A 25,482-nucleotide genomic window follows, 5' to 3' on the forward strand; every position below is an offset into this window, starting at 1 on the left:
ATGTTAACATTAAATTATGGTTGCATGATTGTATCTAGCGATGATATGTTAACATTCAATTATGATTGCATGATTGTATCTAGCGATAATATGTTAACATTCAATTATGATTGCATGATTGTATCTAGCGATGATATGTTAACATCCAATTATGATTGCATGATTGTATCTAGCGATGATATGTTAACATTCAATTATGATTGCATGATTGTATCTAGCGATAATATGTTAACATCCAATTATGATTGCATGATTGTATCTAGCGATGATATATTAACATTCAATTATGATTGCATGATTGTATCTAGTGATAATATGTTAACATTCAATTATGATTGCATGATTGTATCTAGCGATGATATGTTAACATTCAATTATGATTGCATGATTGTTTCTAGCGGTGATATGTTAACATGCAATTATGATTGCATGATTATATCTAGCGGTGATATGTTAACATTCAATTATGATTGTATCTAGCGGTGATATGTTAGCATTCAATTATGATTGCATGATTGAATATAGCGATGATATGTAAACATTTTATTATGATTGCATGATTGTATCTAGCGGTAATATTTTCACATTCAATTATGATTGCATGATTGTATCTAGAGATGATATGTTGACATTCATTTATGATTGCATGATTGCATATAGCGATGATATGTTGACATGCAATTATGATTGCATGATTGTATCTAGCGGTGATATGTTAACATTCAATTATGGTTGCATGATTGTATCTAGCGATGATATGTTAACATTCAATTATGATTGCATGATTGAATATAGCGATGATATGTTAACATTCAATTATGATTGCATGATTGTATCTAGCGATATGTTAACATCCAATTATGATTGCATGATTGTATCTAGCAGTGATATGTTAACATTCAATTATGATTGCATGATTGTATCTAGCGATGATATGTTAAAATTCAATAATGATTTCATATTTGTTTCTTGCGATGTATAAGAATCAATCACATCGAAAACACACATGCAATCACTATAAACATACCTAAATGCGAAGTAGAATGTCTTGAATATGAGGATATGCGTAAACCTTAATCGTCGAACATGAAATTGTATATTTTGTACCAATAAAAATGGTTTTATTGTCTACATAACACAACATTAATGAGAACAAATACCGTATTCAATCACATATGCCACATAACATCTTTAAAGGGGCCTTTTCACAGATTTTGGCATTTTTTAACTTATTCATTTAATGCTTTATATCGATAAATGTAAACATTGGATCGTAAAAGCTCCAGTAAAAAATCAAGAATAAAATTAAAAAAAGGAAAAGAACATTGCCCGGACCAGGTTTCGAACCAGTGACCCCTGGAGTCCTGCCAGAGTCCTGAAGTAAAAACGCTTTAGCCTACTGAGCTATTCCGCCGAGTACATATACTTGAAGTATTTTATACCTTATATAAGCAATCTTCGTAGTTTCACAAAATTTAACGACAAAAACAGAACTCTCCAAATTATTCAATCGTTTCGCGTTGCAACGCTTTATAATTTTTAGGTTTTAAAATCGTCAAAAGATGCATATAATGGCTATATTAGACCATGGTAAATGTTCAGTATTACTGTTTCCTCACAAATAGCATAACTAAAACGAAAATTTGCGAATCTGAAACAACTTTTTTCAATTTTGTCAATTTACCAAAGCGTGAAAAGATCCCTTTAATAACATAGTAATAACATAAACGCTTCATTGAATATCATAAATCGTCACGTAACGTATTTGTTAGAAACAAGGAAACGAACCTGCATTCAACCGCTCACACGAATTTGACGTCTAAGACAAACTCGGAAAAATGGATGCGCGCACAAACATGACTTCCATTCATGCCTTCCGTATAAATGGGTAAATAACAATAATTCCTATCGCCTGTAATATACAGCTTTTACTGGTGTGATATGTTAATGTTTGTATTTATATCGGTATGTCGTTTCCACGACTTAATAACTCCGTCCAAAGACTGATAATTTCGTGTGGATGATTTCGATAAGTCGTGGGAACGACTTATCGACTCATTAGAAAGGAATTATTATGTGTTAGACGTTGTCGGCTAAGGTAGTACTTAAAAGTATACTCTCAAGTATAGTACAAAACAAGACTATTGCCAAGCAATATATGTCCCCTACCGGCTCCACCATTGTCAGATTATTTTTTTATTTGTTGCCATAGCAACCAGATTTTTTTACGTAGGAACACAATGGAATGACGTGCATAATGTCCATATTGCCATTTATCCATGTTTCAAGTTTCATGAAAAAAATATTAAGAACTTTTAAAGTTATCGCAGGATCCAGAAAAGTGTGACAGACTCACAGACTGACGGACTGACGGACGCACAGAGCGCAAACCATAAGTTCCCTCCGGAGAAACCGGTAGGGGAAATAACCGGGATACGGAATATATACTAAAAACACAAGGATTATAGCCCGCGGCCTTTAAGCCTATTGTCTGAACCCGGGGTGCATTGAAGTATGCTTAAAGAGTACCCAGGGTACTTGCAAGTAGTACCTTAGCCGACATCGACCAAGAGAGACAAACGCGACTAACAAGTACCCTGGAGTATGGCCGGTTGCCTTTGAGCGTGTTTTTCATAACCGGGGTTAATTGTAGGATACTCAAGAGTACCCAGGGACTTTAGCCGAAAACGAACAGTTGAATCTAACTTATTCAGTAGAGTTAAAAAAAAGTACAAACAAATAGAACATGTTAATGCACACGACACTTCTGAACAACCATCGCCTATGTATGAAATTTAAACTGATTCGTCTTATTAGGTGGAGTGAAATGCTTTACAAATTTTTGAACGACAATTATTCAGTTCCTAAAATAACAAAATCTATACGGTTCTTGTATTTTGTGCTGCTTTTCACAGTCTAATGCCAATATAGATGCTTTAAAACAACGGAGTTATGCAACGGACAATGAAATAACCTTAAAGGGTTATAACTGAGAAAAAGGTGAAGAAATAGTTAAGTACTTTTACATAGCACCACTTTTTTTTTTATTGAATCCTGTGTTACTTAAACAATTTTACTTTATTTCGGATTTGTTAATGAGGAGCTTTTTTTATAACTGCTTTTATAGGTTTCATTAAACCTTTATTAAAGTATATTAATGAATAATTGTAAAAGTACAGGTAATTGTGTAGAGTTTCGCGTTCAAAGCTTGGAAAAAAAACACCCATATATAAACACAATTTATTGGTGGGGGGGATATCAATTCAACGAATTTGCTTGTTTAAAGTTATGTCGTCCAAAAACTTATTAACTCTTTCCCACAATAAAGTAACTCAAACAAGATGACTTACTTAAGGGAATGTGTAAGTAACTTGTGAGAGCGACTAAGCAGGTCGTAAACGATTTACTACGGCGTGGGAATAACCATCTCATTTCGTGGTAACAACATAGCCATCTCGAGGGAAAAGTTTAGTTACTCGTGGAAACGATATAACTTACTCGTGTGAATACCATATTCAATCAATCAGAATACACACCGTTTGAAAGAGATTTATAGCGCGAGTTTTATATTAGCCAAAATTATTTTGTCTTCCTCGTGTCAGCTGTTTGAAACATGTATAAAACAATGTGTATTTGAATTGTTGTTTTTCATTAAAACGACTAACTAATTAGATCGCACGACTTAATACATCGTTCCCTACAGGTATATATCACATTTCCTGGACTTAATAAGTCGAGGGAACAAGATACTAAGTCGTGGGAATGACATAAATACAAAAATGAACCTGTCATATCTAGGCCCACGAACGGTTTATATGTTACAGTAAATCTGTGCAACTAAGAATTTCATGAAATTCCTAAACGATTCAGGATTTTCGTGAAATGACTGTTTCACTTAGGGACTTAACGAAATGCCTTATTTTCACAGGAATTTCGCGAAATGATTGAAAATGGTGACACAATTTTACACAGTTTTACTAAAGGCATTCAAGAGGATTCAGGAAATGTGTGAACTGTCCTTGTTTGATTTAAATGATTACATAAATACATTGCTTTCTGTTTAATAGTGGAGTTAGTAGTTAAAATGATACCATTGTGAACACATATTGATAAGTTTGTTTTTTGTTTTTTGTTTTTTTTTTTAAGTTTTTTATCATCTTATAATTATTGACATATAAGCCGCGTCATGCGAAAATGGGCTGTATGCCCTACGCGGCCAGTGTAGCTCCAGACCAGCCTGTGCAGTCGCGCAGTCTGGAGCTATGCTGTCCGCTATAAAGTCACGCAAGGTTTCGTGGTCTCCTTGGCGGACATGGTAGCTCTTTACCAGACTGCGCGGATGTGCAGGCTTGTCTGGAGCTAATCTGGCCTCATGTCATAAGAAACATTTTTGCATGACACGGGTCATATTGTTTTGTCTGTATATGTGACTTGATAACAATACAAATTGATTTCCTGGGCTATTAAAATATGAATATGGAAATCATTTTGTTTCAGCAATTTATAAAGTTATTATAATTTGTAGGTTTGCTTGCATTCACTTACAAAACTGCTTGAAATACAATTTCATAACTAGTATATGAAAGTAATCTTTCAGGCTCAAAATACGAGTTCTTATGTTAATGAAAATTGCTTCAAATTATCAACCAAGAAAAATCAAAGTAACATCACCATTGTTGACAGCACGCTTAACCAATGTATGACCGAACTTACCATTAGTCAATTGTCAGGGTACACTTCATCCATCCATGTACAGGAGTTCTTAGTTCTTCAAATGTCCATCTTTTTCAATGTTAACATTAATTAAGCGGTTATCTTTGGATTTTACATATTCTATTTAAAGTGCAAAACAAAAACAAACGTTAATTGTAGTTTAGTTTCAATCGCGTAAAAACAAAAAATCCAAAAACATTGCTGACAAGTAAAACATTGCGTTCTCCGCATGGAGTGGGCGTTTTTAATTTAATTAAAAAGCTTTGTAGTACAGGATAAAAAAAATCTTTATGTTTGTATAAATGTTTGGTAACGTTAATTTAAGAATTCATAAGTTGACAAATTGGGTGAAGAATTCGCGCACCAAATGTGAATCGTTATTTTAATACGTTATTCAATAAACTAAAAGGGATGAAAATGATATGTACATAATTGCCGTGAAGTCAGGTGTTTTAAGTACAAGATATTCCAGGAACCAATTTGACCTCTGCCTGCAACGCCTTCTTACCGATTGGGATATAGACATAGAAAAAACTGAAACACTTCGTGAAGCTGTCAGGAAGACAGAGTCAAGAATTCTTTTATTGCGACTGTAGCCGTGGGAAGAGACAGTGCCAGACTAAGAGATGCGAGTGTTTTAAGGCCAAGAGACTTGTAATAGATGATGCCATAACAGTATGACTTGTAAAAACAAATAAATGTACCAAGTGATTGACATGTGGTATTTCACAAGAGTGTACTTAAACACATACACGTTTTAATAATTCCTAGATGATACAAAATATGTAACAAACATTCATTTACAAGTGTTCGATTTCTGTTTTACTGACATGTGTCCATTTCGAAATTGAGAAGTAAAATGAGATTGATCTATTATAATGGGCACTATCAAATATGTACATTTTATTTTTTGAGTAGAGATGAGATTGATTTATATGAGAAAACATTTTCATCTTCTGTCTCAATATGTGAAAAAGAAAACAGCGTGAAATATCTTGGTAGAGTTCATATTGATGAAGGCTTTCATAGATGTACACTTTTTTGAATAAATAACTGTTTTAATTTCAGTCCCATTAATTCTATAAAGCAGTTAACAATTGTGAATAAAGCTGAAATCGTTTCAGGAATTTCATGAAATGACTGAAGGCATTTTTCAGTCATTTCGTGAAATTCCTGAAGAAATCAGGCATCTCGTGAAGTCCCTAAGTGAAACAATCATTTCACGAAAATCCTGAATCGATTAGGAATTTCGTGAAATTCCTAGTTTTACAGATGTTCTGTAACATATACGTGCAATTAACAGGAGCATGCATATATCTTAAAACGTTGATGCTGAGAGCGTACATATGGCATGTCACAGTAGTTTAGTTAACCGATTTATGTCTAATGGACTCTCCCATCCTTCTATATTGGATCAATTTATTTCTAAAATTAGAGATGTCTAGTATATTTATTTCTATCTTTAGAATATTTATTACAGAAATTCCTTTAAGCAAACAGCGCAAACCCTGATGAGACGCCGCATCATGCGGCGTCTCATCTGGGTCTACGCTGTTTGCCAAGGCCTTTTTTTTAGATAGACGCTTGGCATAAATGGGTTAATGAATTTGAACAGCAATCAGAGTGTAATACAACATCAACAAATGTTTTTTTTCATGTTATTAAATTCACCAACAAAAACATGTTACATTTGAAATCAAATGTATTAAACATAATACAAGTTAAATTCATACTCCTAAGGAAAATTTGAAATTGGTCAATACATATTGTATAGCATGTACAACATAATAACTGGTATTATATATGATACCTTTACAAAAAGAAGATACAATTTTTTAAAATATACTGAACACACAGTTGCAACAATCACAGAAAAAATTGTCAATGAAAGAAAAACCGTGTCTTAGGTAAAAGCAATGATTATTGATAAATAATTAAAGGGCATGGTTCAAAGATTTCCATACTTAACCTTTTAACACCCTTAAATACTTATTTTGACGCACTTGTAGTCACTTAGAAAGTTAAATTTAATTAAATTCTTTTCTTACTAGATTAGAAATTTAAAGGCTTCTTTCCTACCCTTAGATATTGATGAGCAGCAAATAGCATAAAACCTGAACAGACTGCGAGTTACTTGCAGGCTGTTCTGGTTTTATGCTGTTTGCTCATTGCTATTTTTACTTAGCTTCTGAGTGGGAAAGGATTAAAATAAGTGATTGAATGTATTAACTAGATATGACTACACTATTTCTCTTAAATAATAACAGTATCAAGAGTTCAATAAAATAATTTCCTTCACCCGGTTTTAAACCTGGTACCTATAGGAGCAAAATCTAAAGAGCTCCCACTGGGTCGTTAAGGCTTTAGAGCTGAATAGTGTTTAAATGCAATGTTATTTTTTATACACATATTTTCAAAACTATGGATGAAAATTGTTACAAACTACATATTATTTTGTCATTTTACATTGACAACTTTATATTTACATATACACATGTAAAATATTTGTCTTACTCTTGAACGTTACATCACTTTTTTTAATATATCGTTTACATTATTTGTTGAATCCTTGACAATTTTTTTTAAATATCATTTTGTAAATATCTAAACAATATGTTTTGAATTATCAAACAAGAGCTGTCTCCATAGGATGACATATGCCCCCGAAAAAGGCTTTGATAGAAGTTATGAGCATTTTTTCGAAACCTAAACGCACATTTCGAAACCTAAACACAGACCCTAAGTTCAAGGTCACAGGGCTCAAAATTTGTGTGCGTATGGAAAGGCCTTGTCCATATACACATGCATACCAAATAGGAAGGTTACATCTGAAGGGATATAGAAGTTATGAGCATTTTTCAAAATCAAAACCCAAAGTGTGACAGATAGATAGACAGACGGACAGACAGACGAACAGTGCGCTCACTATTATTATTATAATTAATATGTGTTACATAATGCATGTTAATCTTGTTACATAATACATGTTAATCTTCAACATTAAGAAAAACATAAAAAATATTTAATGTATTTCAATAAATATTGTAAATGTTCTTTTAACATACACATTGTGATTTTCTCAATCATATTATTAATTAACTGTTAACCATGATAAATAACTATGAATTCAAAAAGCTATATCCTTAAGAAACTGAAAAATATACAGCTTGATTTGCATATTAGAGTGTGGTCATAACATTGTGAACAAATCTACAAAATTTAAGACTGCAAGAAATTATGTGGTAAACATTTTTACAATATGAGGCTCATCAAAATTGCTTTAAAAACCAATAAGACAAAGCAATTGAAAAAAAAGTCACATGTCTAAAAATACACATACTAGCTATAATAAGAATTATTAACAAGAGCACCGCATTACCGGTGCCACGCTTGGCTGTGGGTGCAGTTTTGAAAAAAAATGAAAGCTTGTCAGAATTTTTTTTAAAGGTCACAGTGACCTTGACCTTTGACCTAGGGATCCAAAAATGGGTGCGGCATGAAGATGAAGCTACATATGAAGTTTCAAAGTTGTAAGTTGAAGCATTTTGATTTTAGAGGCAATGTTGAAAACATTAACAAAATGTTATGGTTTTAGCACGACGCAGAGGGCGGACGTAATATCGGTTGTATCCTTATATATCATTTAGCTTCACTAAATAAGACATATTAAAGAAGATATATCGAGTGTCTGTATGTAAAACTAAATTGCAGGTAATTAAGTGTAACATAATACATGTAAATCTTAAACATTTAGAAATACAGACAATCTAATCACATCTCTTTGATCTCAGAAATAAACTAGAGCTTTGTCACAGACATGACGAATACCCCCACATGCCGCATTGACACATAATATTTTGCATTTCGTCTTCACAAAAAACAGTGGACACCATGCTCAATTTTTAAAACGCACTAAGTGACCCCTTGACCTAGTTTTTGACCCAGAAAGGCCCATGTTCTAACTTGGCCTTAAGATCATCTCCATTAAACTTCTGACCAAGTTTGGTGAAGATCGGATATAAACTACTTGAATTAGAGAGCGGACACCATGCTGAATGTTAAAAAACGCACTAAGTGACCCCGTGACCTAGTTTTAGGCCCGGAATGGCCCATGTTCATCCTTGTCCTAGAGATCATTTAGATAAAACTTGTGACCAAGTTTGGTAAGGATTGGATGAAAACTACTCGAATTAGAGAGCGGACAACATGGTGAGGTTTAAAACGCAATAAGATACCCCGTGACCTAGTTTTTGACCCTGCATGACCCATATTCAAACTTGACCTAGACATCATCTAGATACAATTTCTGACCAAGTTCGGTGAAGATTGGATGAAAACTACTTGAAATAGAGAGCGGACAACATTGTGATGTTTAAAACGCACTGAGTGACCCCAGGACCTAGTTTTTGACCTGGCATGGCCCATGTTCGAACTTGACCTACACATCATCTAGTTACAACTTCTGACCAAGTGTGGTGAAGATCGGATTTAAACTACTTGAAATAGAGAGCGGCCACCATGCTCAATGTGTAAAACGTGCTAAGTGCCCTGTGACCTAGTTTTTGATCTGGCATGGCCCATGTTCGAACTTGGCTTTCAGATCATCTAGATAAAACTTCTGACCAAGTTTGGTGAAGATCGGATGAAAACTGCTTGAATAAGAGAGAGGACACCATGCTCAATGTTAAAAATCCCACTAAGTGACTCTGTGACCTAGTTTTTGACCCGGAAAGGACCATGTTCGAACTTGGCCTTAAATTCATCTAGATACAACCTCTGACCAAGTTTGGTGAAGATCGGATGAAAACCACTTGAATTAGAGAGCGGACAACATGCTGAATGTTTAAAACGCACTAAGTGACCCCGTGACCTAGTTTTTGACCCGGCAAGGCCCATGTTCGAACTTGGCCTAGACATCATGTAGATACAACTTCTGACTATGTTTGGTGAAGATTGGATGAAAACTACTTTATTTAGAGAACGGACACTCAATACTGACCGACAGACAGACCGACAGACCGACCGACTGACAGACAAGTTCACTCCTATATACCCCCCTAAACTTCTTCTGTGGGGATATAATAAATAAATTTATTTAAGAACTAGAAAATATGAATTTCTGCTTCACAACAATACTTGGATCAACTTCATTGCCAAGATGTTGCCATTTTGTGAAATGTTGCTGTTTTAGTAAAAAAACAAGAGCTGTCACCATAGGATGACTTATGCCCTCTATAAACGCTTGGTATGAGCCTTTTTGTTCAAACCTAAACGCGAACCCTAAGTTCAAGGTAAAGGTCACAGGGGTCAAAATTTGTGTGCGTATGGAAAGGCCTTGTCCATATACACATGCATGCCAAATATGAAATTGCTTTCTGCAGAGACATAGTAGTTATGAGTACTTTTCGAAATCTAAACGCAAAGTGTGACAGACAGATGGATGGACGGACGGTCCGATCACTATATGCCCTCCTTCAGAGGCATAAAAATGTCTTAGAATATCAAAATAAATCAAAGAGCCACATAAACTTGAAAGCGGACACCATGCTTAATCCTTGAAATGCACTAAGTGACCCCATGACCTACCTTTTGACCCGGCATGACCCATATTCGAACTTGACCTAGATATTGTCTAGATACAACTTCTGACCAAGTTTGGTAAAGATCGGATGAAAACTATTTGAATTAAAGAGCGAACACGAAAAGTGTGACAGACTGGCAGACAGACAGACTGACGGACAGTGTGGAAACTATATACCCCCTTTTCTTCGAAAGGGGGCATAAAAAAGAGATTGTATTTACTAACTTTAAGGGTTAACTCATAAATACACATGCAGCAAAATTTTCATTTCAGGCTAAAACAATCTTGCAAGTTTTGTTTTAGAGAAAATTGTTAAATCCTAAAACATCATAAAAACATCAATGGACTGGAACAAAATGCAAACTTGATCATGTACATAGACTTACACACCAAAAATAAGATCAGTATATGAAAGTGTTAAGGAAAAAACTCTGGAAACATACAGATGTTTGGACAGACCAGCAGACAAAGCGACTGTTATATGCCACCCTACCAGGGGCATATAAATACTATCACATGTTGTTTAACTTTTTTACTAAGGTTATACAATTTAACCCATTAACACAAATCACAAGAAATTGTTTTAACCGTTCCAGCCTTACTATAAACTTATAAACTGAACATTTTATACATACCTTACAACAAGTACATTATCGCCCTTTATGGACTGGCTTTCTCGTACTAAAAATACACCATTAGTTCTGACATCAACCAACTTTTCATTTGCTTCCTCCCGACTTAAAGGACCAAAGTGCCAGCTGAAACAAGAGCTGTCACCATAGGATGACTTATGCCCCGTATAAACGCTTGATAGAAGTTATTAGCTTTTTTCGAAACCTAAACAAAGATTTCGAAACCTAAACGCGGACCCTAAGTTAAAGGTCAAGATCACAGGGGTCAAAAATTTGTGTGCGTATGGAAAGGCCTTGTCCATATACACATGCATACCAAATATGAAGGTTATATCTCAAGGGTCATAAAAGTTATGAGCATTTTTCAAAACCTAAACGCAGATTTCGAAACCTAAACGCGGATCCTAACGTCAAGGTCAAGATCACAGGGGTCAAAATTTGTGTGCGTATGGAAAAACCTTGTCCATATACACATGCATACCAAATATGAAGGTTATATCTCAAGGGACATAGAAGTTATGAGCATTTTTCGAAACCTAAACGCAGATTTCGAAACCTAAATGCGGACCCTAAGTTCAAGGTCAAGGTCACAGGGGTAAACATTTTTGTGCATATGGCAAGGCCTTGTCCATATACACATGCATATCAAATATGACGGTTATATCTCAAGGGACATAGAAGTTATGAGCATTTTTCGAAACCTAAACGCAAAGTGTGACGGAAAGACGGACAGTCCGATCACTATACACCCCCTTTTCTTCGAAAGGGGGCATAAAAATAAAGAATACAAACATAAATCCCTTAAATTTTATCTTATGAAAGCAAGGTACTATCCTTTATGCAGCTAATTAGGTTAATTATGCAATAAGCTTGTAAAACAAAAAGTCAACAAATATTTTGCTATCTACTGGCTTCACAATTAAGAACGTCTGAAGTACCCAACCTCATTCGTAAGTTCCAGGCCCAAGCCTATGAGCCCTCTTTGTCTCAAACAAGGTCTCAACTCAAAATATTGACCAATTGTAATTTTTTTAATCGTCAGGACTTCATTCCCATTGGTCAAATATTTTATATTAAGGCTTAGATTGAACTCATGAATCAGAATGTTCGTAGTTGCGTGCCAGACATGTATCTTAAATATAAGATAATATGAGTCATGTTCTGAGAAAACTGGGCATAATGCATGTGCATACAGTTTCGTCCCTGATCAACCTGTGCAGTCCGCACAGCCTAATCAGGGACGACACTTTCTGCCTAAATTGGATTTTTGCTAAGAAGAGACTTCATTTAAACAAAAAATGTCTTAAAAGATGAAAGTGTCGTCCCTAACTAGCCTGTGCGGACTGCACAGGTTGATCTGGGACGAAACTGTATGCACATGCATTATGCCCAGTTTTCTCAGAACGCAGCTCAGATACACACTATGAACTAGTCACGTGAACTCTCCAGCAGTTTCTTTATATCCTCTCTTGCCGCCTCCAAGCCGTGAACCTCGGAGCGGATCATGATCAGGGACTGCAAGACGCCAAACCCTGTCGCAAGCACCAATGCAACCTTGAAGAATGTCACAAAGAAATCCAGCGGATATGGAATGTGAACAATTGTGACTAAATAAGCCAAGATGCAGGAAATAACTGCAAATATGATAAAGAATCGCCGATTGGCCTGCGTCTTGTTAAGCCCCTTGTTGATCACCTGAAGTGAGTCTTCTAACAGAGGGCTCAACCCCTTGGGTTTCTGGCACTGCCCTGTAATAGATGAGTGGAATGTTTGAACTCATATTCCGAATTTTTATGATTAAGACTCCCTATGCCAGGACCAAGAAAATTCTAGACAGCAAACTCAACTTAAGAATTTTAATTAACTAAACAGTAAGTGGGTCAATTTGTCATTGGAATTAGTATGTTGGTCACTTGCAGTTAACCATTAAGTATGTTTGTTACTTGCAGATCAACAGTAAGGGTGCTTCCAGCCATTTTTTCCTTCCTTAAAAAGTATGTGTAAACACACTCCCAATCGGGGATAAATGAAAAGAAAATCCAATTATCTTTAGAAAAAAATCCAAAACAAATTAAAGGCGTGTACAGTTTGTTCCAAAATCATGCTATCCGTGATAAGTTTTGTGTAACAAATAGCACATTGCAAGATTAAATCAGGTTAAATAAAACTGCAATTTAATTTTTTTTACCCAGACTGACCAATTTATAGACTCTAATTTTCTTGTTTTAAACATAGTTCGCAGTTTTAAAGTAAGATATGTTGATCTAACTCATCTACCTGCCCCTTGTCTCTTCTCCATCACAATCACTGCCTCCACCCCCTCGTGGTCAGAATAGTTGAAGTCCTTACCAGGTATGGTTCCCATAGTAACGTTACACTCCTCCACAGACACGACACAATCTGCGATGATAACAATCGCAAAAGTGACATATTTAAATAATTTTATTATTTATACATGTTATGTGTCTCAGTACATATTGATAAATTCCAATTTAATGTTACATACATATCGTAAAAATTAAGTAAAACATTTCGACTTAATTTTGATCTTGTAACAATTGTCACCCTAACTTTGTGCAACACAAAAGTGCCTTAATCTTTCACAGTAAAAGTAATAAAACTTGATCAAATATGATAAATAATGATGTTAAAGTCAGGGCAAGCTGTTGGTTGGCAAAATTAAACCTCCAAAGCTGACCAAAACCTTTGAGGTAGGGACATGAATGATACATGTGACACGCCGGTCCCTTATGGTGGTCATTTATGGTAAGTTATTATAAAATTGCATGTTGAATGACAATTTTAAAGTCAGGACTAGTGGCTTTATGGCCAATTTTATCTTTGACTTCTAAGAGTGACCTTGATATTGAGATTGAGTGATGGGTGTTACACGCACAATTCAAGCACCTTTGAGTATTTATTGGTAGTATTTTATTTCAATTGCATGATGAATTACAAAGAGAGAGTCTGGACAAGAGGTTTTGTGGCAAAATTGGATATTTGACCTTAAAGTGTGAACTTGACCTTTTATTAAGGTGGGTAGACGCAAAATGCCATCTCCTCATGGTAGTCATTTGTGGTTTTTTAATTGCATGTAAAATGACAATGCAACAGTCCATGCAAGATGTTTGAATGCAAATTTTGACCTTGGATCTATAACTATTACTTATTTTTGAGGCAGAAAGACTGGTCATTTATGTGTGATAAATGACAAAGTTAAAGTCCCCACCTGCTTTATGGGCACATTTGATCTTTGACCTTTGAAAGTGATGTTTCCCTTAGAGGTAGAGAGATGTTTTTACTTGCAACACGCTGTCTCCTCATGGTGATCATTTGTGGTAATTTTATGGAAAATGCCTTTTAAATGACTTAGCTACAATTCGGACTGCTATATCGAGCTTTTCATAAAGCCGGCTAGAAAATAATGAATGCCAAGACCATTATACACATCAACATGTTCATTTCTAATATTGTATTCCAAATAACTCACACACAAACAAACAAATCAACACGTTCATTTCTAATATTGTATTAAAAATAACTCACACACAAACAAAAGTAATGTAAATATTCATGCTGTTATATGCACTCTGTTTTACCAAATCTGTTCACTTGACAACAAAACACTTAACTAGAGCTTTGTCACAGACGTGACGAATACCCCCACATGCCGCATTGACACATATTATTTTGCATGTAGTCTTCACAAAAAACAGCGGACACCATGCTCAATTTTTAAAACGCACTAAGTGACTCCTTGACCTAGTTTTTGACCCAGAAAGGCCCATGTTCTAACTTTGCCTTAAGATCATCACCATAAAACTTCTGACCAAGTTTGGTGAAGATCGGATGTAAACTACTTGAATTAGAGAGCGGACACCATGCTGAATGTTAAAAAACGCACTAAGTAACCCCGTGACCTAGTTTTAGACCCGAATTGGGCCTTGTTCAAACTTTTCCTAGAGATAATTTAAATAAAACTTGTGACCAAGTTTGGTGAGGATTGGATGAAAACTACTTTAATTAGAGAGCGGACAATATGGTGAGGTTTAAAACGCACTAAGATACCCCGTGACCTAGTTTTTGACCCGGCATGACCCATATTCAAACTTGACCACGACATCATCTAGATACAACTTCTGACCAAGTTTAATGAAAAAGATTGGATGAAAACAACTTGAATTAGTGAGCGGACAACATTGTGATGTTTATAACGCACTGAGTGACACCGTGACCTAGTTTTTGACCAGACATGACCCATATTCAAACTTGCCCTAGACATAATCAAGACACAACTTCTGACCAATTTTTGTGAAGACTGGATAAAAACTACTTGAATTAGAGAGCAGACAACATGGTAAGGTTTAAAACACACTAAGTGACCCTGTGACCTAGTTTTTGACCCAGCATGGCCCATGGTCGAACTTGACCTACACATCATCTAGTTACAACTTCTGACCAAGTGTGGTAAAGATCGGATTTAAACTACTTGAAATAAAGAGCGGACACCATGCTCAATGTGTAAAACGTACTAAGTGACCCTGTGACCTAGTTTTTGATCTGGCATGGCCCATGTTCGAACTTGGCCTTCAGATCATCTAGCTAAAACTTCTGACCAAGTTTGGTGAAGATCGGATGAAAACTACTTGAATAAGAGAGAAGACACCATGCTGAATGTTAAAAAACGCACTAAGTGACCCCATGGCCTAGTTTTTGACCTGGCAAGGCCCATGGTCGAACTTGGCCTTAAGATCATCAAGATACAACTTCTGACCAAGTTTGGTGAAGATCAGATGAAAACTACTTGAATCAGAGAGCAGACAACATGCTGAATGTTTAAAATGCACTAAGTGACCCCGTGACCTAGTTTTTAAACCGGAAAGGCCCATGTTCGAACTTGGCCTAGACATCATGTAGATACAACTTCTGACCAAGTTTGGTGAAGATCAGATGAAAACTAATTGAATTAGAGAGCGGACACTTAATACGGACCGACAGACAGACCGACCCACAGACAAGTTCACTCCTATATACCCCCTAAACTTCGTTTGTGGGGGTATAATGAAGCATCCTGTACAATTGCTTCTTTGTTGTTCAAATATACATGTATATGAAACAATAAAGTTAATCTCTAAAAATTCCATTGCCACCAAAGGGAGATGAATCTGATTTCATTCTTACCAGCACTGGGTTACTTACCTTTACCTGCCCTGTAGAGAATGTAGTCAATGCGCTTCCCAGCAGATACCTTGTTCTTACAGAAGTTGTTACTTCTGCAATCACAGGTCAAACCTTCCTTGTTGGAAGTGGATGAGGATTTCTGAAATGAAAATAAATTAATCAAATTATTTGAAGATTATAAATATAAAATTATATATAATTTATTTATACTTGATTTGATTATAACAATTTAACAACTATTTAAAACGTTCCCATAATGACAACAGTGAGATCAAGTACATTTTTTAATATTAGCACCTACCAATCAAATTTGAGAAAAGCTTTTGTTATCAGTAGTAATGGTAGTCTGGGTCTAACTCTACCAAACACCAGCATTCACTCCAAAGATTGATAATGGCACATAGATAATACACAGCAGCTCCCCTTCTGATGTTAATCTCTAATGAAATATATCCAATAAAAACGGAGCACTTAAACAGGTATTGAAACATATGAAATAAGCACTACAAAAATCCATTTGACACTAACAAAAACAGCTATAACATCCAAATAAGGACAGTCATGGATAACAGTCACCGGCAGAGAGCTACCTATAACAATAGACCAACGAGCACATCATACTCAGGTTAATTAAACATGGACAAATGGTAATTTATTAAATTTCCTTGGAAAATAAATTAAACACTTGCCAAGCCTCTAAGCCTAAATAAACTGACCTGTATTCCACAGAAAGACAATCTTTTTTACAAACTATCAAATCACATTTAAGTTATATTTTTGAGCCAGGTAAGATTCAAACCTGCAATGGAAGATGCTACATGTAGTAATTAACTTTTTATACAGGTAAAGAACACAAACTTGACAAAAGCAAGGGTACCTTTTCCAACCAGGCGTCATTCAAACATGCATTGCACCGTATTAACGAGTACCCAAGGTCCACAGGTTCGAGGTTCAAGTCTCCACACACCAAGGTCAGGTCGGCACTCTGGCTCGTGAGCTTCACCAGCTGACTCAGTGAGAAGGACTGCGCCACTCTGTGGGCCAAGTATTCATCATTCTCACGATCGTATTCAGCATGAATCTGAAGCAGAAGTCGATGTTGCAGTAGAAATCCTGTATCCTACATTAATCTGGGACAGCAATATTTAAAGGATTATTAAAGATTGTCCTGAGATGTTGCAGTAGACATCCTCTATCATTTTTTTAATCTGGGGAAACATTATTTTTATGGTTTCAAATGATGGGTCATGAGGATGCATATTTTTTTGGACAATGTGTTGTTCTGTGTTTTTTAAAGAAACCAATGGGTCACAAGTATTTAAAGTCAAATATTACCATGACAAAAAACAACAGTACAACAGCAAACTTTGGCTCATAATGACAATACTTGTCCATGTTACAAGAGTTAAACATGAATGATGATTTACTTGTTTGGTAAATTTGCCTGTTTTTTACTTACAATTGCATCAGACAAAAACGCATGATTGTTCATTGACATTTTTCAGAAACAACGTTTTTTTTGTGATTTTAAAAGCATTACATACAAAAAAAGCAGAGATAAAAAAACTGCAGTTATTTGCCAGCCAGTTACACTGTTTATTACATTAACATTAAACAACCGATTTGCCATACCAAACTAAATACTCAAATTATCTTTCTACTGTGTACTTTACTATTCAATATAGTTATCTAAAATGTAAGGATTTATATTTGAAGAAAGAAAAAATGATGCTGAAAGACGTTAGCATTTTAATTATCTGTAGTTAATTACAAGTTCAATAATATTAATATTAAAAACTCTGTGAGATGCACCACTTACATGTGTGACATATACATGCACATGTAGACCATCCACATTAATGGTTGCCATACCAACACCTTTCCCACCAAACCAGTCCCCATGCTGCACCTTGTGGGCGTAACCGTTGGGATCAAACTTGTGATAGAACGTCTGCTGGATTGGCCACTTGGAAAACAGGCAGAGCCCACTTCCTATACTCCCACTGAAAACAACACAAATGTATTTTAACTATTATGATTTAATTGGATCATTCTTTATGCAAAACTTTATCCTTAAAATTATATAGCCCACAAAAGATTTTGTATACCAGTAGGTCAAAGTCAGACTTTTTATTTATGTGTCAGCATTTCAAGATGACAAAGAAGAATAAGATAAAAAAAAAAGTAATTGTGAAAATATTTTTGTTTCATTGATAAAAGGAATTCACTTTACCAGAACTTTGAATTTACACAAGTTAAAACCATGTACAAGTAATAAATTAACTCTTGTATGCTATGAATTATGTTTTGCTTCAACATCTATCTAGTAGCTGGGTCAACAATGAATTTTCAAAACAACAAACTATAAAGAAGAGTTCACCTTCAAAAGTTTTAAATAAATTATAAGAGTGCTTAAACGATCTTTAAAAAGATTGAAGTCTTGACTTACAAGCCTTAAAGCCAAACACCTTGAAATTAAAAACAAGTAACATGTTAATCAATACATATAGATGCAATTTGAAAGTATGCAAAATTGTCATTAAATCTATAGCCTTGTTAGCAAGTAATTTTTTTTTTTTTTAATTTTAAAGCCAAAAGTAGGATTTCTATATGTATACGTATATTTTGACAAACGCGATTATTTTAACTTTTTAAAGGGGCCTTTTCACAGATTTTGGCATATTTTGAAGTTTGTTATTAAATGCTTTATATTTATAAATGTAAACATTGGATCTTAAAAGCTCCAGTAAAAAATCAAGAATAAAATTAAAACAAGGAAGAAAAAGTAGCCGGTACCAGGGCTCGAACCAGTGACCCCCGGAGTCCTGGAGTTAGTCTGAAGTAAAAACGCATTAGCCCTCTCGGCTATTCCGCCGAGTATACACAGAATAAGTATTTTATACCTTTTATAAGCAATCTTCGTAGTTTCGTAAATTTAAACGACAACAACAGAACTCTCCAAATTATTCAATCGTTTCGCGTTGCATCGCTTTATAATTTTTAGGTTTTCAAATCGTCAAAAGATACATATAATGGCTATATTGGACTATGGTAAATGTTCAGTAATACTGTTTCTTCACAAATATCATAACTAAAACAAAAATGTGCGAATATGAAACAACTTTTTTCAATTTTGTCAATTTACCAAATTGTGAAAAGATCCCTTTAAAGCGCAAAATAGACAGATTTCTACCTTGTAACCACCAGATATATTCTAATTGGCATAGATAAAATTAAATCTATAGCCTAGTTAGCAAGTAATTCATGATTTTTCAAACGGTACCGCTTTTAAAACCGAAAGTAGGATTTCTAGACGTATATGTTCATTTAGACAAACGCGATTATTTTTAAGTTTTAAAGCGCAAAAAAGACAGATTTCTACCTTGCAACTACCAGATATATTCTAATTGGCATAGATAAGTATCTTTATGTATACTTAAATTTAATTTGCCATGTAGTTCATTTCAAGGTGTGTGGCTTTAAATTTGGCAAGTCCTAATAATAAAATCTATAAGTCCTGGTTTTATATCAGTGATTTCAATTGAAGCAGAATCCTGCATTTTGATGCAAGCAAGTTGCAATTTTCTCATTTTTGACTCCAGCAAAAACTTAGCCTTGAATCATTTTGACGCATTTGTTTTCCACAATCCAACTTGAAAATAGGACCAGAAATGATCATTTATGGAAATAATAAAGCTTTTGTGAAAATGTTTTATTCATTAATATGGTAAATAAAATATAACAAAACTTTAAACAAGCATTTAGGAACATTTCAAGTAACTTCAGTATTTTGACCATTATCAATTTTATTTGGACCCCTCATTATTTTGAGACCTTGGGTCATTTTGACCATTGGTTTTCAAAATCTACTGAAATCCCTGTTAAGTGATTTTTAGTATTTGACTATGGAAGGAACATAAAATCATTCACTTCAAGATCCCATCTCCTTAAGCACACGATATGTGAACTATTTTTTACATTTACATACTATACATACCTGTAGTAATAGTGAGAATATGGAAACTTATTGACCAGCTTTGTCTTCAATATTTCAAAGTCACCTTTGTGCCATATCTGTTGGATACAAAACAAAAAACATCAAATGTAAATTTCAGAAGAAAACAAATAATAGGATAAGATATATTATTATTACTGTTACATTTAATAACATTGAATTGTGTTGAAAATTATGAAATAGTTGAAAGCTATTAAGCCCTGCATAAGTACACAGTGCTCCAGCTGGGATTTGAAAAGGGCTGGGGGGGCTATTTTGTCGATAGGGCACTTTCAACGCGCATAATTTTGTCCAAAGGGCACTTTCGAGCACGCAGTCGTATCTGGAATGCTCCCTGTTGCATATTTATTTTTATGTTATTCATAATTGTAGGAATAGTATTGCCATTATCATTAAAACATGCAAATAAAATGTCTAAAATGTCTTTTTGAATAATAAAAGGGCAGGGCAAGGCATCAGAAGGGCAGGGCGAGGCTTCGGGAGGGCAGGGCCTGGCGCCCTTGCATTGAGGCCTAGCTGGAACACTGAGTATATATGTGTCCAAGGGACCCACCGACACAATGACATAGATAGGCTCACAGACGGACAAACTGACATATAGTCGGACGGAAAGAAGAACTGACCAAACCACCCACAAAAAGGATTTTTTCACCCTGCATTTGTTAAAGGAAATTAGCAAAGCAGGTTTGCACAGATATTTAGATTTATAATTGGCTTGAACTCAAATAAGAATTCAGACAAGCTTGGCAAAATATAGCACTGTTTTTATATGAATTTATCAATGTTATAAATATTGGATATCTTGACTAAAACCTATAGATTAGACATAAAGTATTGTTGTTACACGATAACATATTTTGAGAATTAGGCTATACACCAGTGTAACTGATATACACTTTGAGACTTTTCTAACTTGAATTTCTGAGGTATTAGTTAAGATGTTGATTAAAAAATGAACATGAGATCATTAAACTACATTCTGAGCAAGCTCACGATAAAATCATTCATCCTTGATGATCGGATGCTTTCACAACTGTAGTATGTATGGTTTCATCTGTTTGCATGTGGAAATGGCGAAGTGCAATATTATTCTAAATGTATTTCAATTTCATCATTTTAGGTGGGTTCTTATATCAGAATACATAAAACTAGTTTTTAAAATGTATGACTCATATGAATATTTAAGAGCACAACCGCCCATTTTGACAAATTTATAATAATTATGCGCTTCATCATTTCCACATGCAAAATGACAAAACTATTCATACCCCACATGCTAAAGCGTCCAATTGTTATTCAAGTTTGAAAAGTGTTGCATTAGAAAAATCTTCAAGTGTACAAATGTAAAGCAGTCACAACAGTTTTACTCAGAGTATCAACAATTGTTTTTACCTCTTGGAACATGACAACATCATAGCTTGACTTTGCCACAGTATCACCAATAGCTGGAATCCTTTCACTGCGCTTTTGACATGCAAATGGAACTGGTACACCCCTAAGAAGAAAATTATTGTTTACAGATATACGAAATTATAACCAACAGCTTGGTCTTGATCAGATGGATAGATACTTCTGTGTTATAATTAAACAAGCATGTATTTCTGATGGCTGGGAACTATAGTATGAAGCCAAGATTGCAATCAGAAACATATGAACAACTGTTATACAGGGTTTTTTCTGCCTACTTTGGGAAAAGGAGTCTGACCAAATTGGGAATTTTATATCGACAAAAATGCCCATTTTGGGAATTTTTGTTTCGTGAAACGGCTCATTTTGGGAAAAAAAATGAATAAATCATGCTTAAATAAGTCTGTGGTTTAACAATTTTCTTTATATAAACACATGCAAAACAAACACTGCCCAAACACAAGTTACAGCAACATTTTTGGCCGAGCTTAAATAGAGTCATGTGTTTTATATTTCATACTTTAATTTATTAAATGACGATTGAACTACAACTTTCTTACAAAGCTCTGAGCATTCAGTTGCTGATTTTGTGATTGACGGCCCTGGCATTATTTCTGTTGCTGTTACATTTTGCTGCGTATCGTCCGAGCCTGTCTGTTCAGGGTTACTCGCGGCAGTAATTTTGGAAGATTCTGAGCGTTTCGAAAACATCAATGATATCGTCCTTTAGCGTCTATTTTTTTTTTTTTTTTTTAATGTAATATTTACTATTGTGCGAAGCCATGATTGAAAATAAGCGTCTACAGATATGGTATAGAATGTGTATTGTGCAGCTCTATATACTCTTGTATAATGCGGAACAGTTCGAACGTCATCGCTGAGAGTAAATGCATCCGGCAAATACACCAAAAAATCTGTGTCACTAAAGGCTTTATTATGTCGCGAATGAAGGGAAGTCACTATTTCGATAAAAATTATGTTTACTTTTTACGATTTTGGAAGATTTTATTTTTTGGAATTGGGAAAAAATGCAATCAAAATTCTATTGGGAACGGGTCCGTTTGCTTTGGGAATGCCTCTGTTTCCCGGAGGCGCAGACAGTGCTGAAAAAACCCTGTTATAAGACACTAATTTGTGAATTTGTTTGATTCTAACACAGTATTATGCATAATTTGTTTGGTATTTTTATTGTTAATTAGAACAAATAGTCAAATAAGTGACCATTTTCTGCAAAGAACATACTTTTGTAATATTATTAAAACATAATGTTGTATGGTGGACGAACCAGTTATCGAACACCTAAGAAATTACGTTCAATTACCTTAAAATTGCAACACTTAAAATGACAAAAACATTTTGTTTTAACTAATGACTAACAGTTCAATCATTGAATGATTTATCTGTAAAGTTTTCCAGCAAACTACCTTCAAGAATTCATAACAATGATTCCCTGATTATTGTCACCTCTAGCAGACAAAACAAAATGGCGGCCGATGTAAACATGACCTATTACCCGACACTTCATAAATACTACTCCAGTATATACAAAGTCACATGACTATCACGTGACCCGGACTCGGCGAACAAATCTGCGTCTGCTAAAATAAAAATTGCAAACGGAAATATGATTTTTGGTGTGTAAATGCACGTTTTGATAAATGCATTAAAAAAGTAATAGCAAAAAACACACAAAACGGTGTAAATAACAATAAATGCATTCCTTTAACCTGTTTTTGGCGCATTTGTTTCAAGCTAAGTAGGCAAGTAGGTCATGGACTTCATGTGTGACCATTTGTTTATCAATGTGACGTCATGCGCACTTTTGCCCATGTGCATACAGAACCAAAACAAAACGTCCGATATTAGGTGCTGTTCGATAACAGGTACTTACACGATACAGAGCTTAAACATGTTTTTAAAACATACTTTCACACTTGCTTGTTCATTTGCCATATGAATAAACATATTGAAAAAATTAAACATGTGTACAGATTACATATATTAATAATCACTTTAAACATAATGATAATGTCCGAATAAATTTATCCGAATTGTATACCAGTTTCTTAAATCAGAAATTAATCAATGTAGAATGAAAACAACACAATCAATAAGAAATAATCGGTTAAGCATATCATGATATACTATGCTGAAATAGACACATTTACCAGCAATTCAGCGTTAGCACATTTATAACTGATTTCGTCGACATAGTTAATTAAGTGTTAATTTATTGATCAAAGTCGCCGGCTGCTTCACTCTGGATCATCAGACGTTTGCACATCGATCTTACGGCGGATTCCGATGAAAGTCGATGTATCACGATTGCAGCAACTCGTTCGTTGCGTCGTCCCGCAAAAACGAGGTTGCAGGTTTTTCTCGTGTACTGCAACCAATTAATCCAGAGAATCGTTGTACATCATTGGCCAAGGAACCACATTCTGTGGGGAAGGGGACAACGACAACGAGCGAGTCATGGTATAGGGGAGATAACACTGGGTTATGGTTAGGGCTATGGTTACGGTTAGGGGTCGGGTTAGGGTTAAGGTTAGGGTTAAGGTTAGGGTTAAGGCTAATCCTAAACCAAACCCGACCCCTAACCCTAACCCTACCCCTTACCCTAACCCTCTACCCCCCCCCCCCCCCCCCCCCCATGTGCATTACAATACCATGCCTCGCTCGTTGTCGTTGTCCGCTTCCCCATTCTGTGACATTAAAGACTTCAAAGTAAAATCTTCAAGCTTTACCTAATTAAATGTTCAAACTGATTATTTGGCGAAGCCAATGAAGGGCGTAACATACTTTACATGGAGTTTATTTTAAAAATTACATAGATCTAAACATAGGTTTTATCTTAAAATAGTCGCAATTCAATCAATTCGCCTTCAGTCATGGAATATTAAAAACTACATCAAATTAACCATTCGATAATACATGTACCTTGCGAGAGTGAATAACCACTGATGTCGAATTCTAACCGAGCACAATCAATGAGCTATGAGCATCCCCTCAAGGTTACGGTGTAACTGAATACAATTTAAAAGAGCTCTTCAAACACCATACATGTACCAGTATATGTTTACACATTTATGCCTAGCGTCTAGAAAAAACGGCCTTGGCAAACAGCGTAGACCGAGATGAGACACCGCATGATGCGGCGTCTCATCAGGGTCTGCGCTGTTTGCATAAAGGAATTTCTGTAAGAAATATTCTAAATATAGAAATAAAAAATACCAGACATCCCTTATTTGGGAAATAAATTGATCCAATTAAGAAGGATGGGAGAGTCCACTAGGCATAAATGGGTTAATTCACATACTGACAGCGATCTCTAGACGTATGTAAATCAAACGTTGCTCACTTATCTCGAGTGGCTAGCTCAAGATAAAACAAATTATTAGCCCATTGACATCCCGAGCTGACACAAAGTCTCCATTTTAAGTGTTTTACAAGCGCTTAACTTTGCACTTTACGTGGTCATGTATATTATATAATTTTAATACCGGTAAATCTTACAGAACAAAACAATTCAGTCGATACCTGTTTAGCATTCAAGATAAATGAGTGTTTTTTTTCTTGCCTTAAGTTTATGAGATACTGTCCAGTCCGGCCCAAAAGAAAAGACCGGTTAATTAATTGTCTATAAAGGGATTTTTAAATTGTGCGCAAGGGAAATCGAATAAAGGATGTATCACCTTATATACAAAGCCAAAACAATTAAATATCACCATACCCGTAACCGGTTTGGCCATTGGGGGGGGGGGGGATGAGGGACGACGATACAGAAATGTAATCCTCTTCCAGTCAGATCTATTGTGTGCTGCTGAGAGTAATGTATCCATGGGAGTGGGATTTCCACTCTTTTACATATATAAAATTTACTATAAAAAACAAGCTGTCTCAATAAAGAAGCTCAATCTGGACCATGCTTTCGCGGTCGCTTCTTCTTGCCC

General features: G+C 35.2%; 1 protein-coding gene across 2 annotated transcripts; it reads right to left on the reverse strand.

Moving 5' to 3' along the window:
- Positions 1-12,310: 12,310 nt before the first annotated feature.
- Positions 12,311-24,618, reverse strand: LOC127854131 (putative neutral sphingomyelinase). Of its 2 annotated transcripts, none has more exons than XM_052389134.1 (9): positions 24,470-24,618; positions 23,823-23,915; positions 21,515-21,617; positions 20,105-20,181; positions 17,927-18,110; positions 16,985-17,188; positions 16,126-16,246; positions 13,204-13,326; positions 12,311-12,674 (listed from the first exon to the last, which is right to left on the reverse strand). In XM_052389134.1, the coding sequence occupies exons 3-9, from the start codon at positions 21,524-21,526 to the stop codon at positions 12,355-12,357; spliced, it is 1,041 nt and encodes a 346-aa protein (XP_052245094.1). In that variant the 5' UTR covers positions 21,527-21,617; positions 23,823-23,915; positions 24,470-24,618; the 3' UTR covers positions 12,311-12,354. The 2 variants fall into 2 exon arrangements, with proteins under 2 accessions (XP_052245094.1, XP_052245093.1); XM_052389133.1 differs by having other exon boundaries at positions 23,698-23,915.
- Positions 24,619-25,482: the final 864 nt, after the last annotated feature.

Source organism: Dreissena polymorpha, chromosome 12 (assembly GCF_020536995.1).
Source record: "Dreissena polymorpha isolate Duluth1 chromosome 12, UMN_Dpol_1.0, whole genome shotgun sequence".
Lineage (NCBI taxonomy): Eukaryota > Metazoa > Mollusca > Bivalvia > Myida > Dreissenidae > Dreissena > Dreissena polymorpha.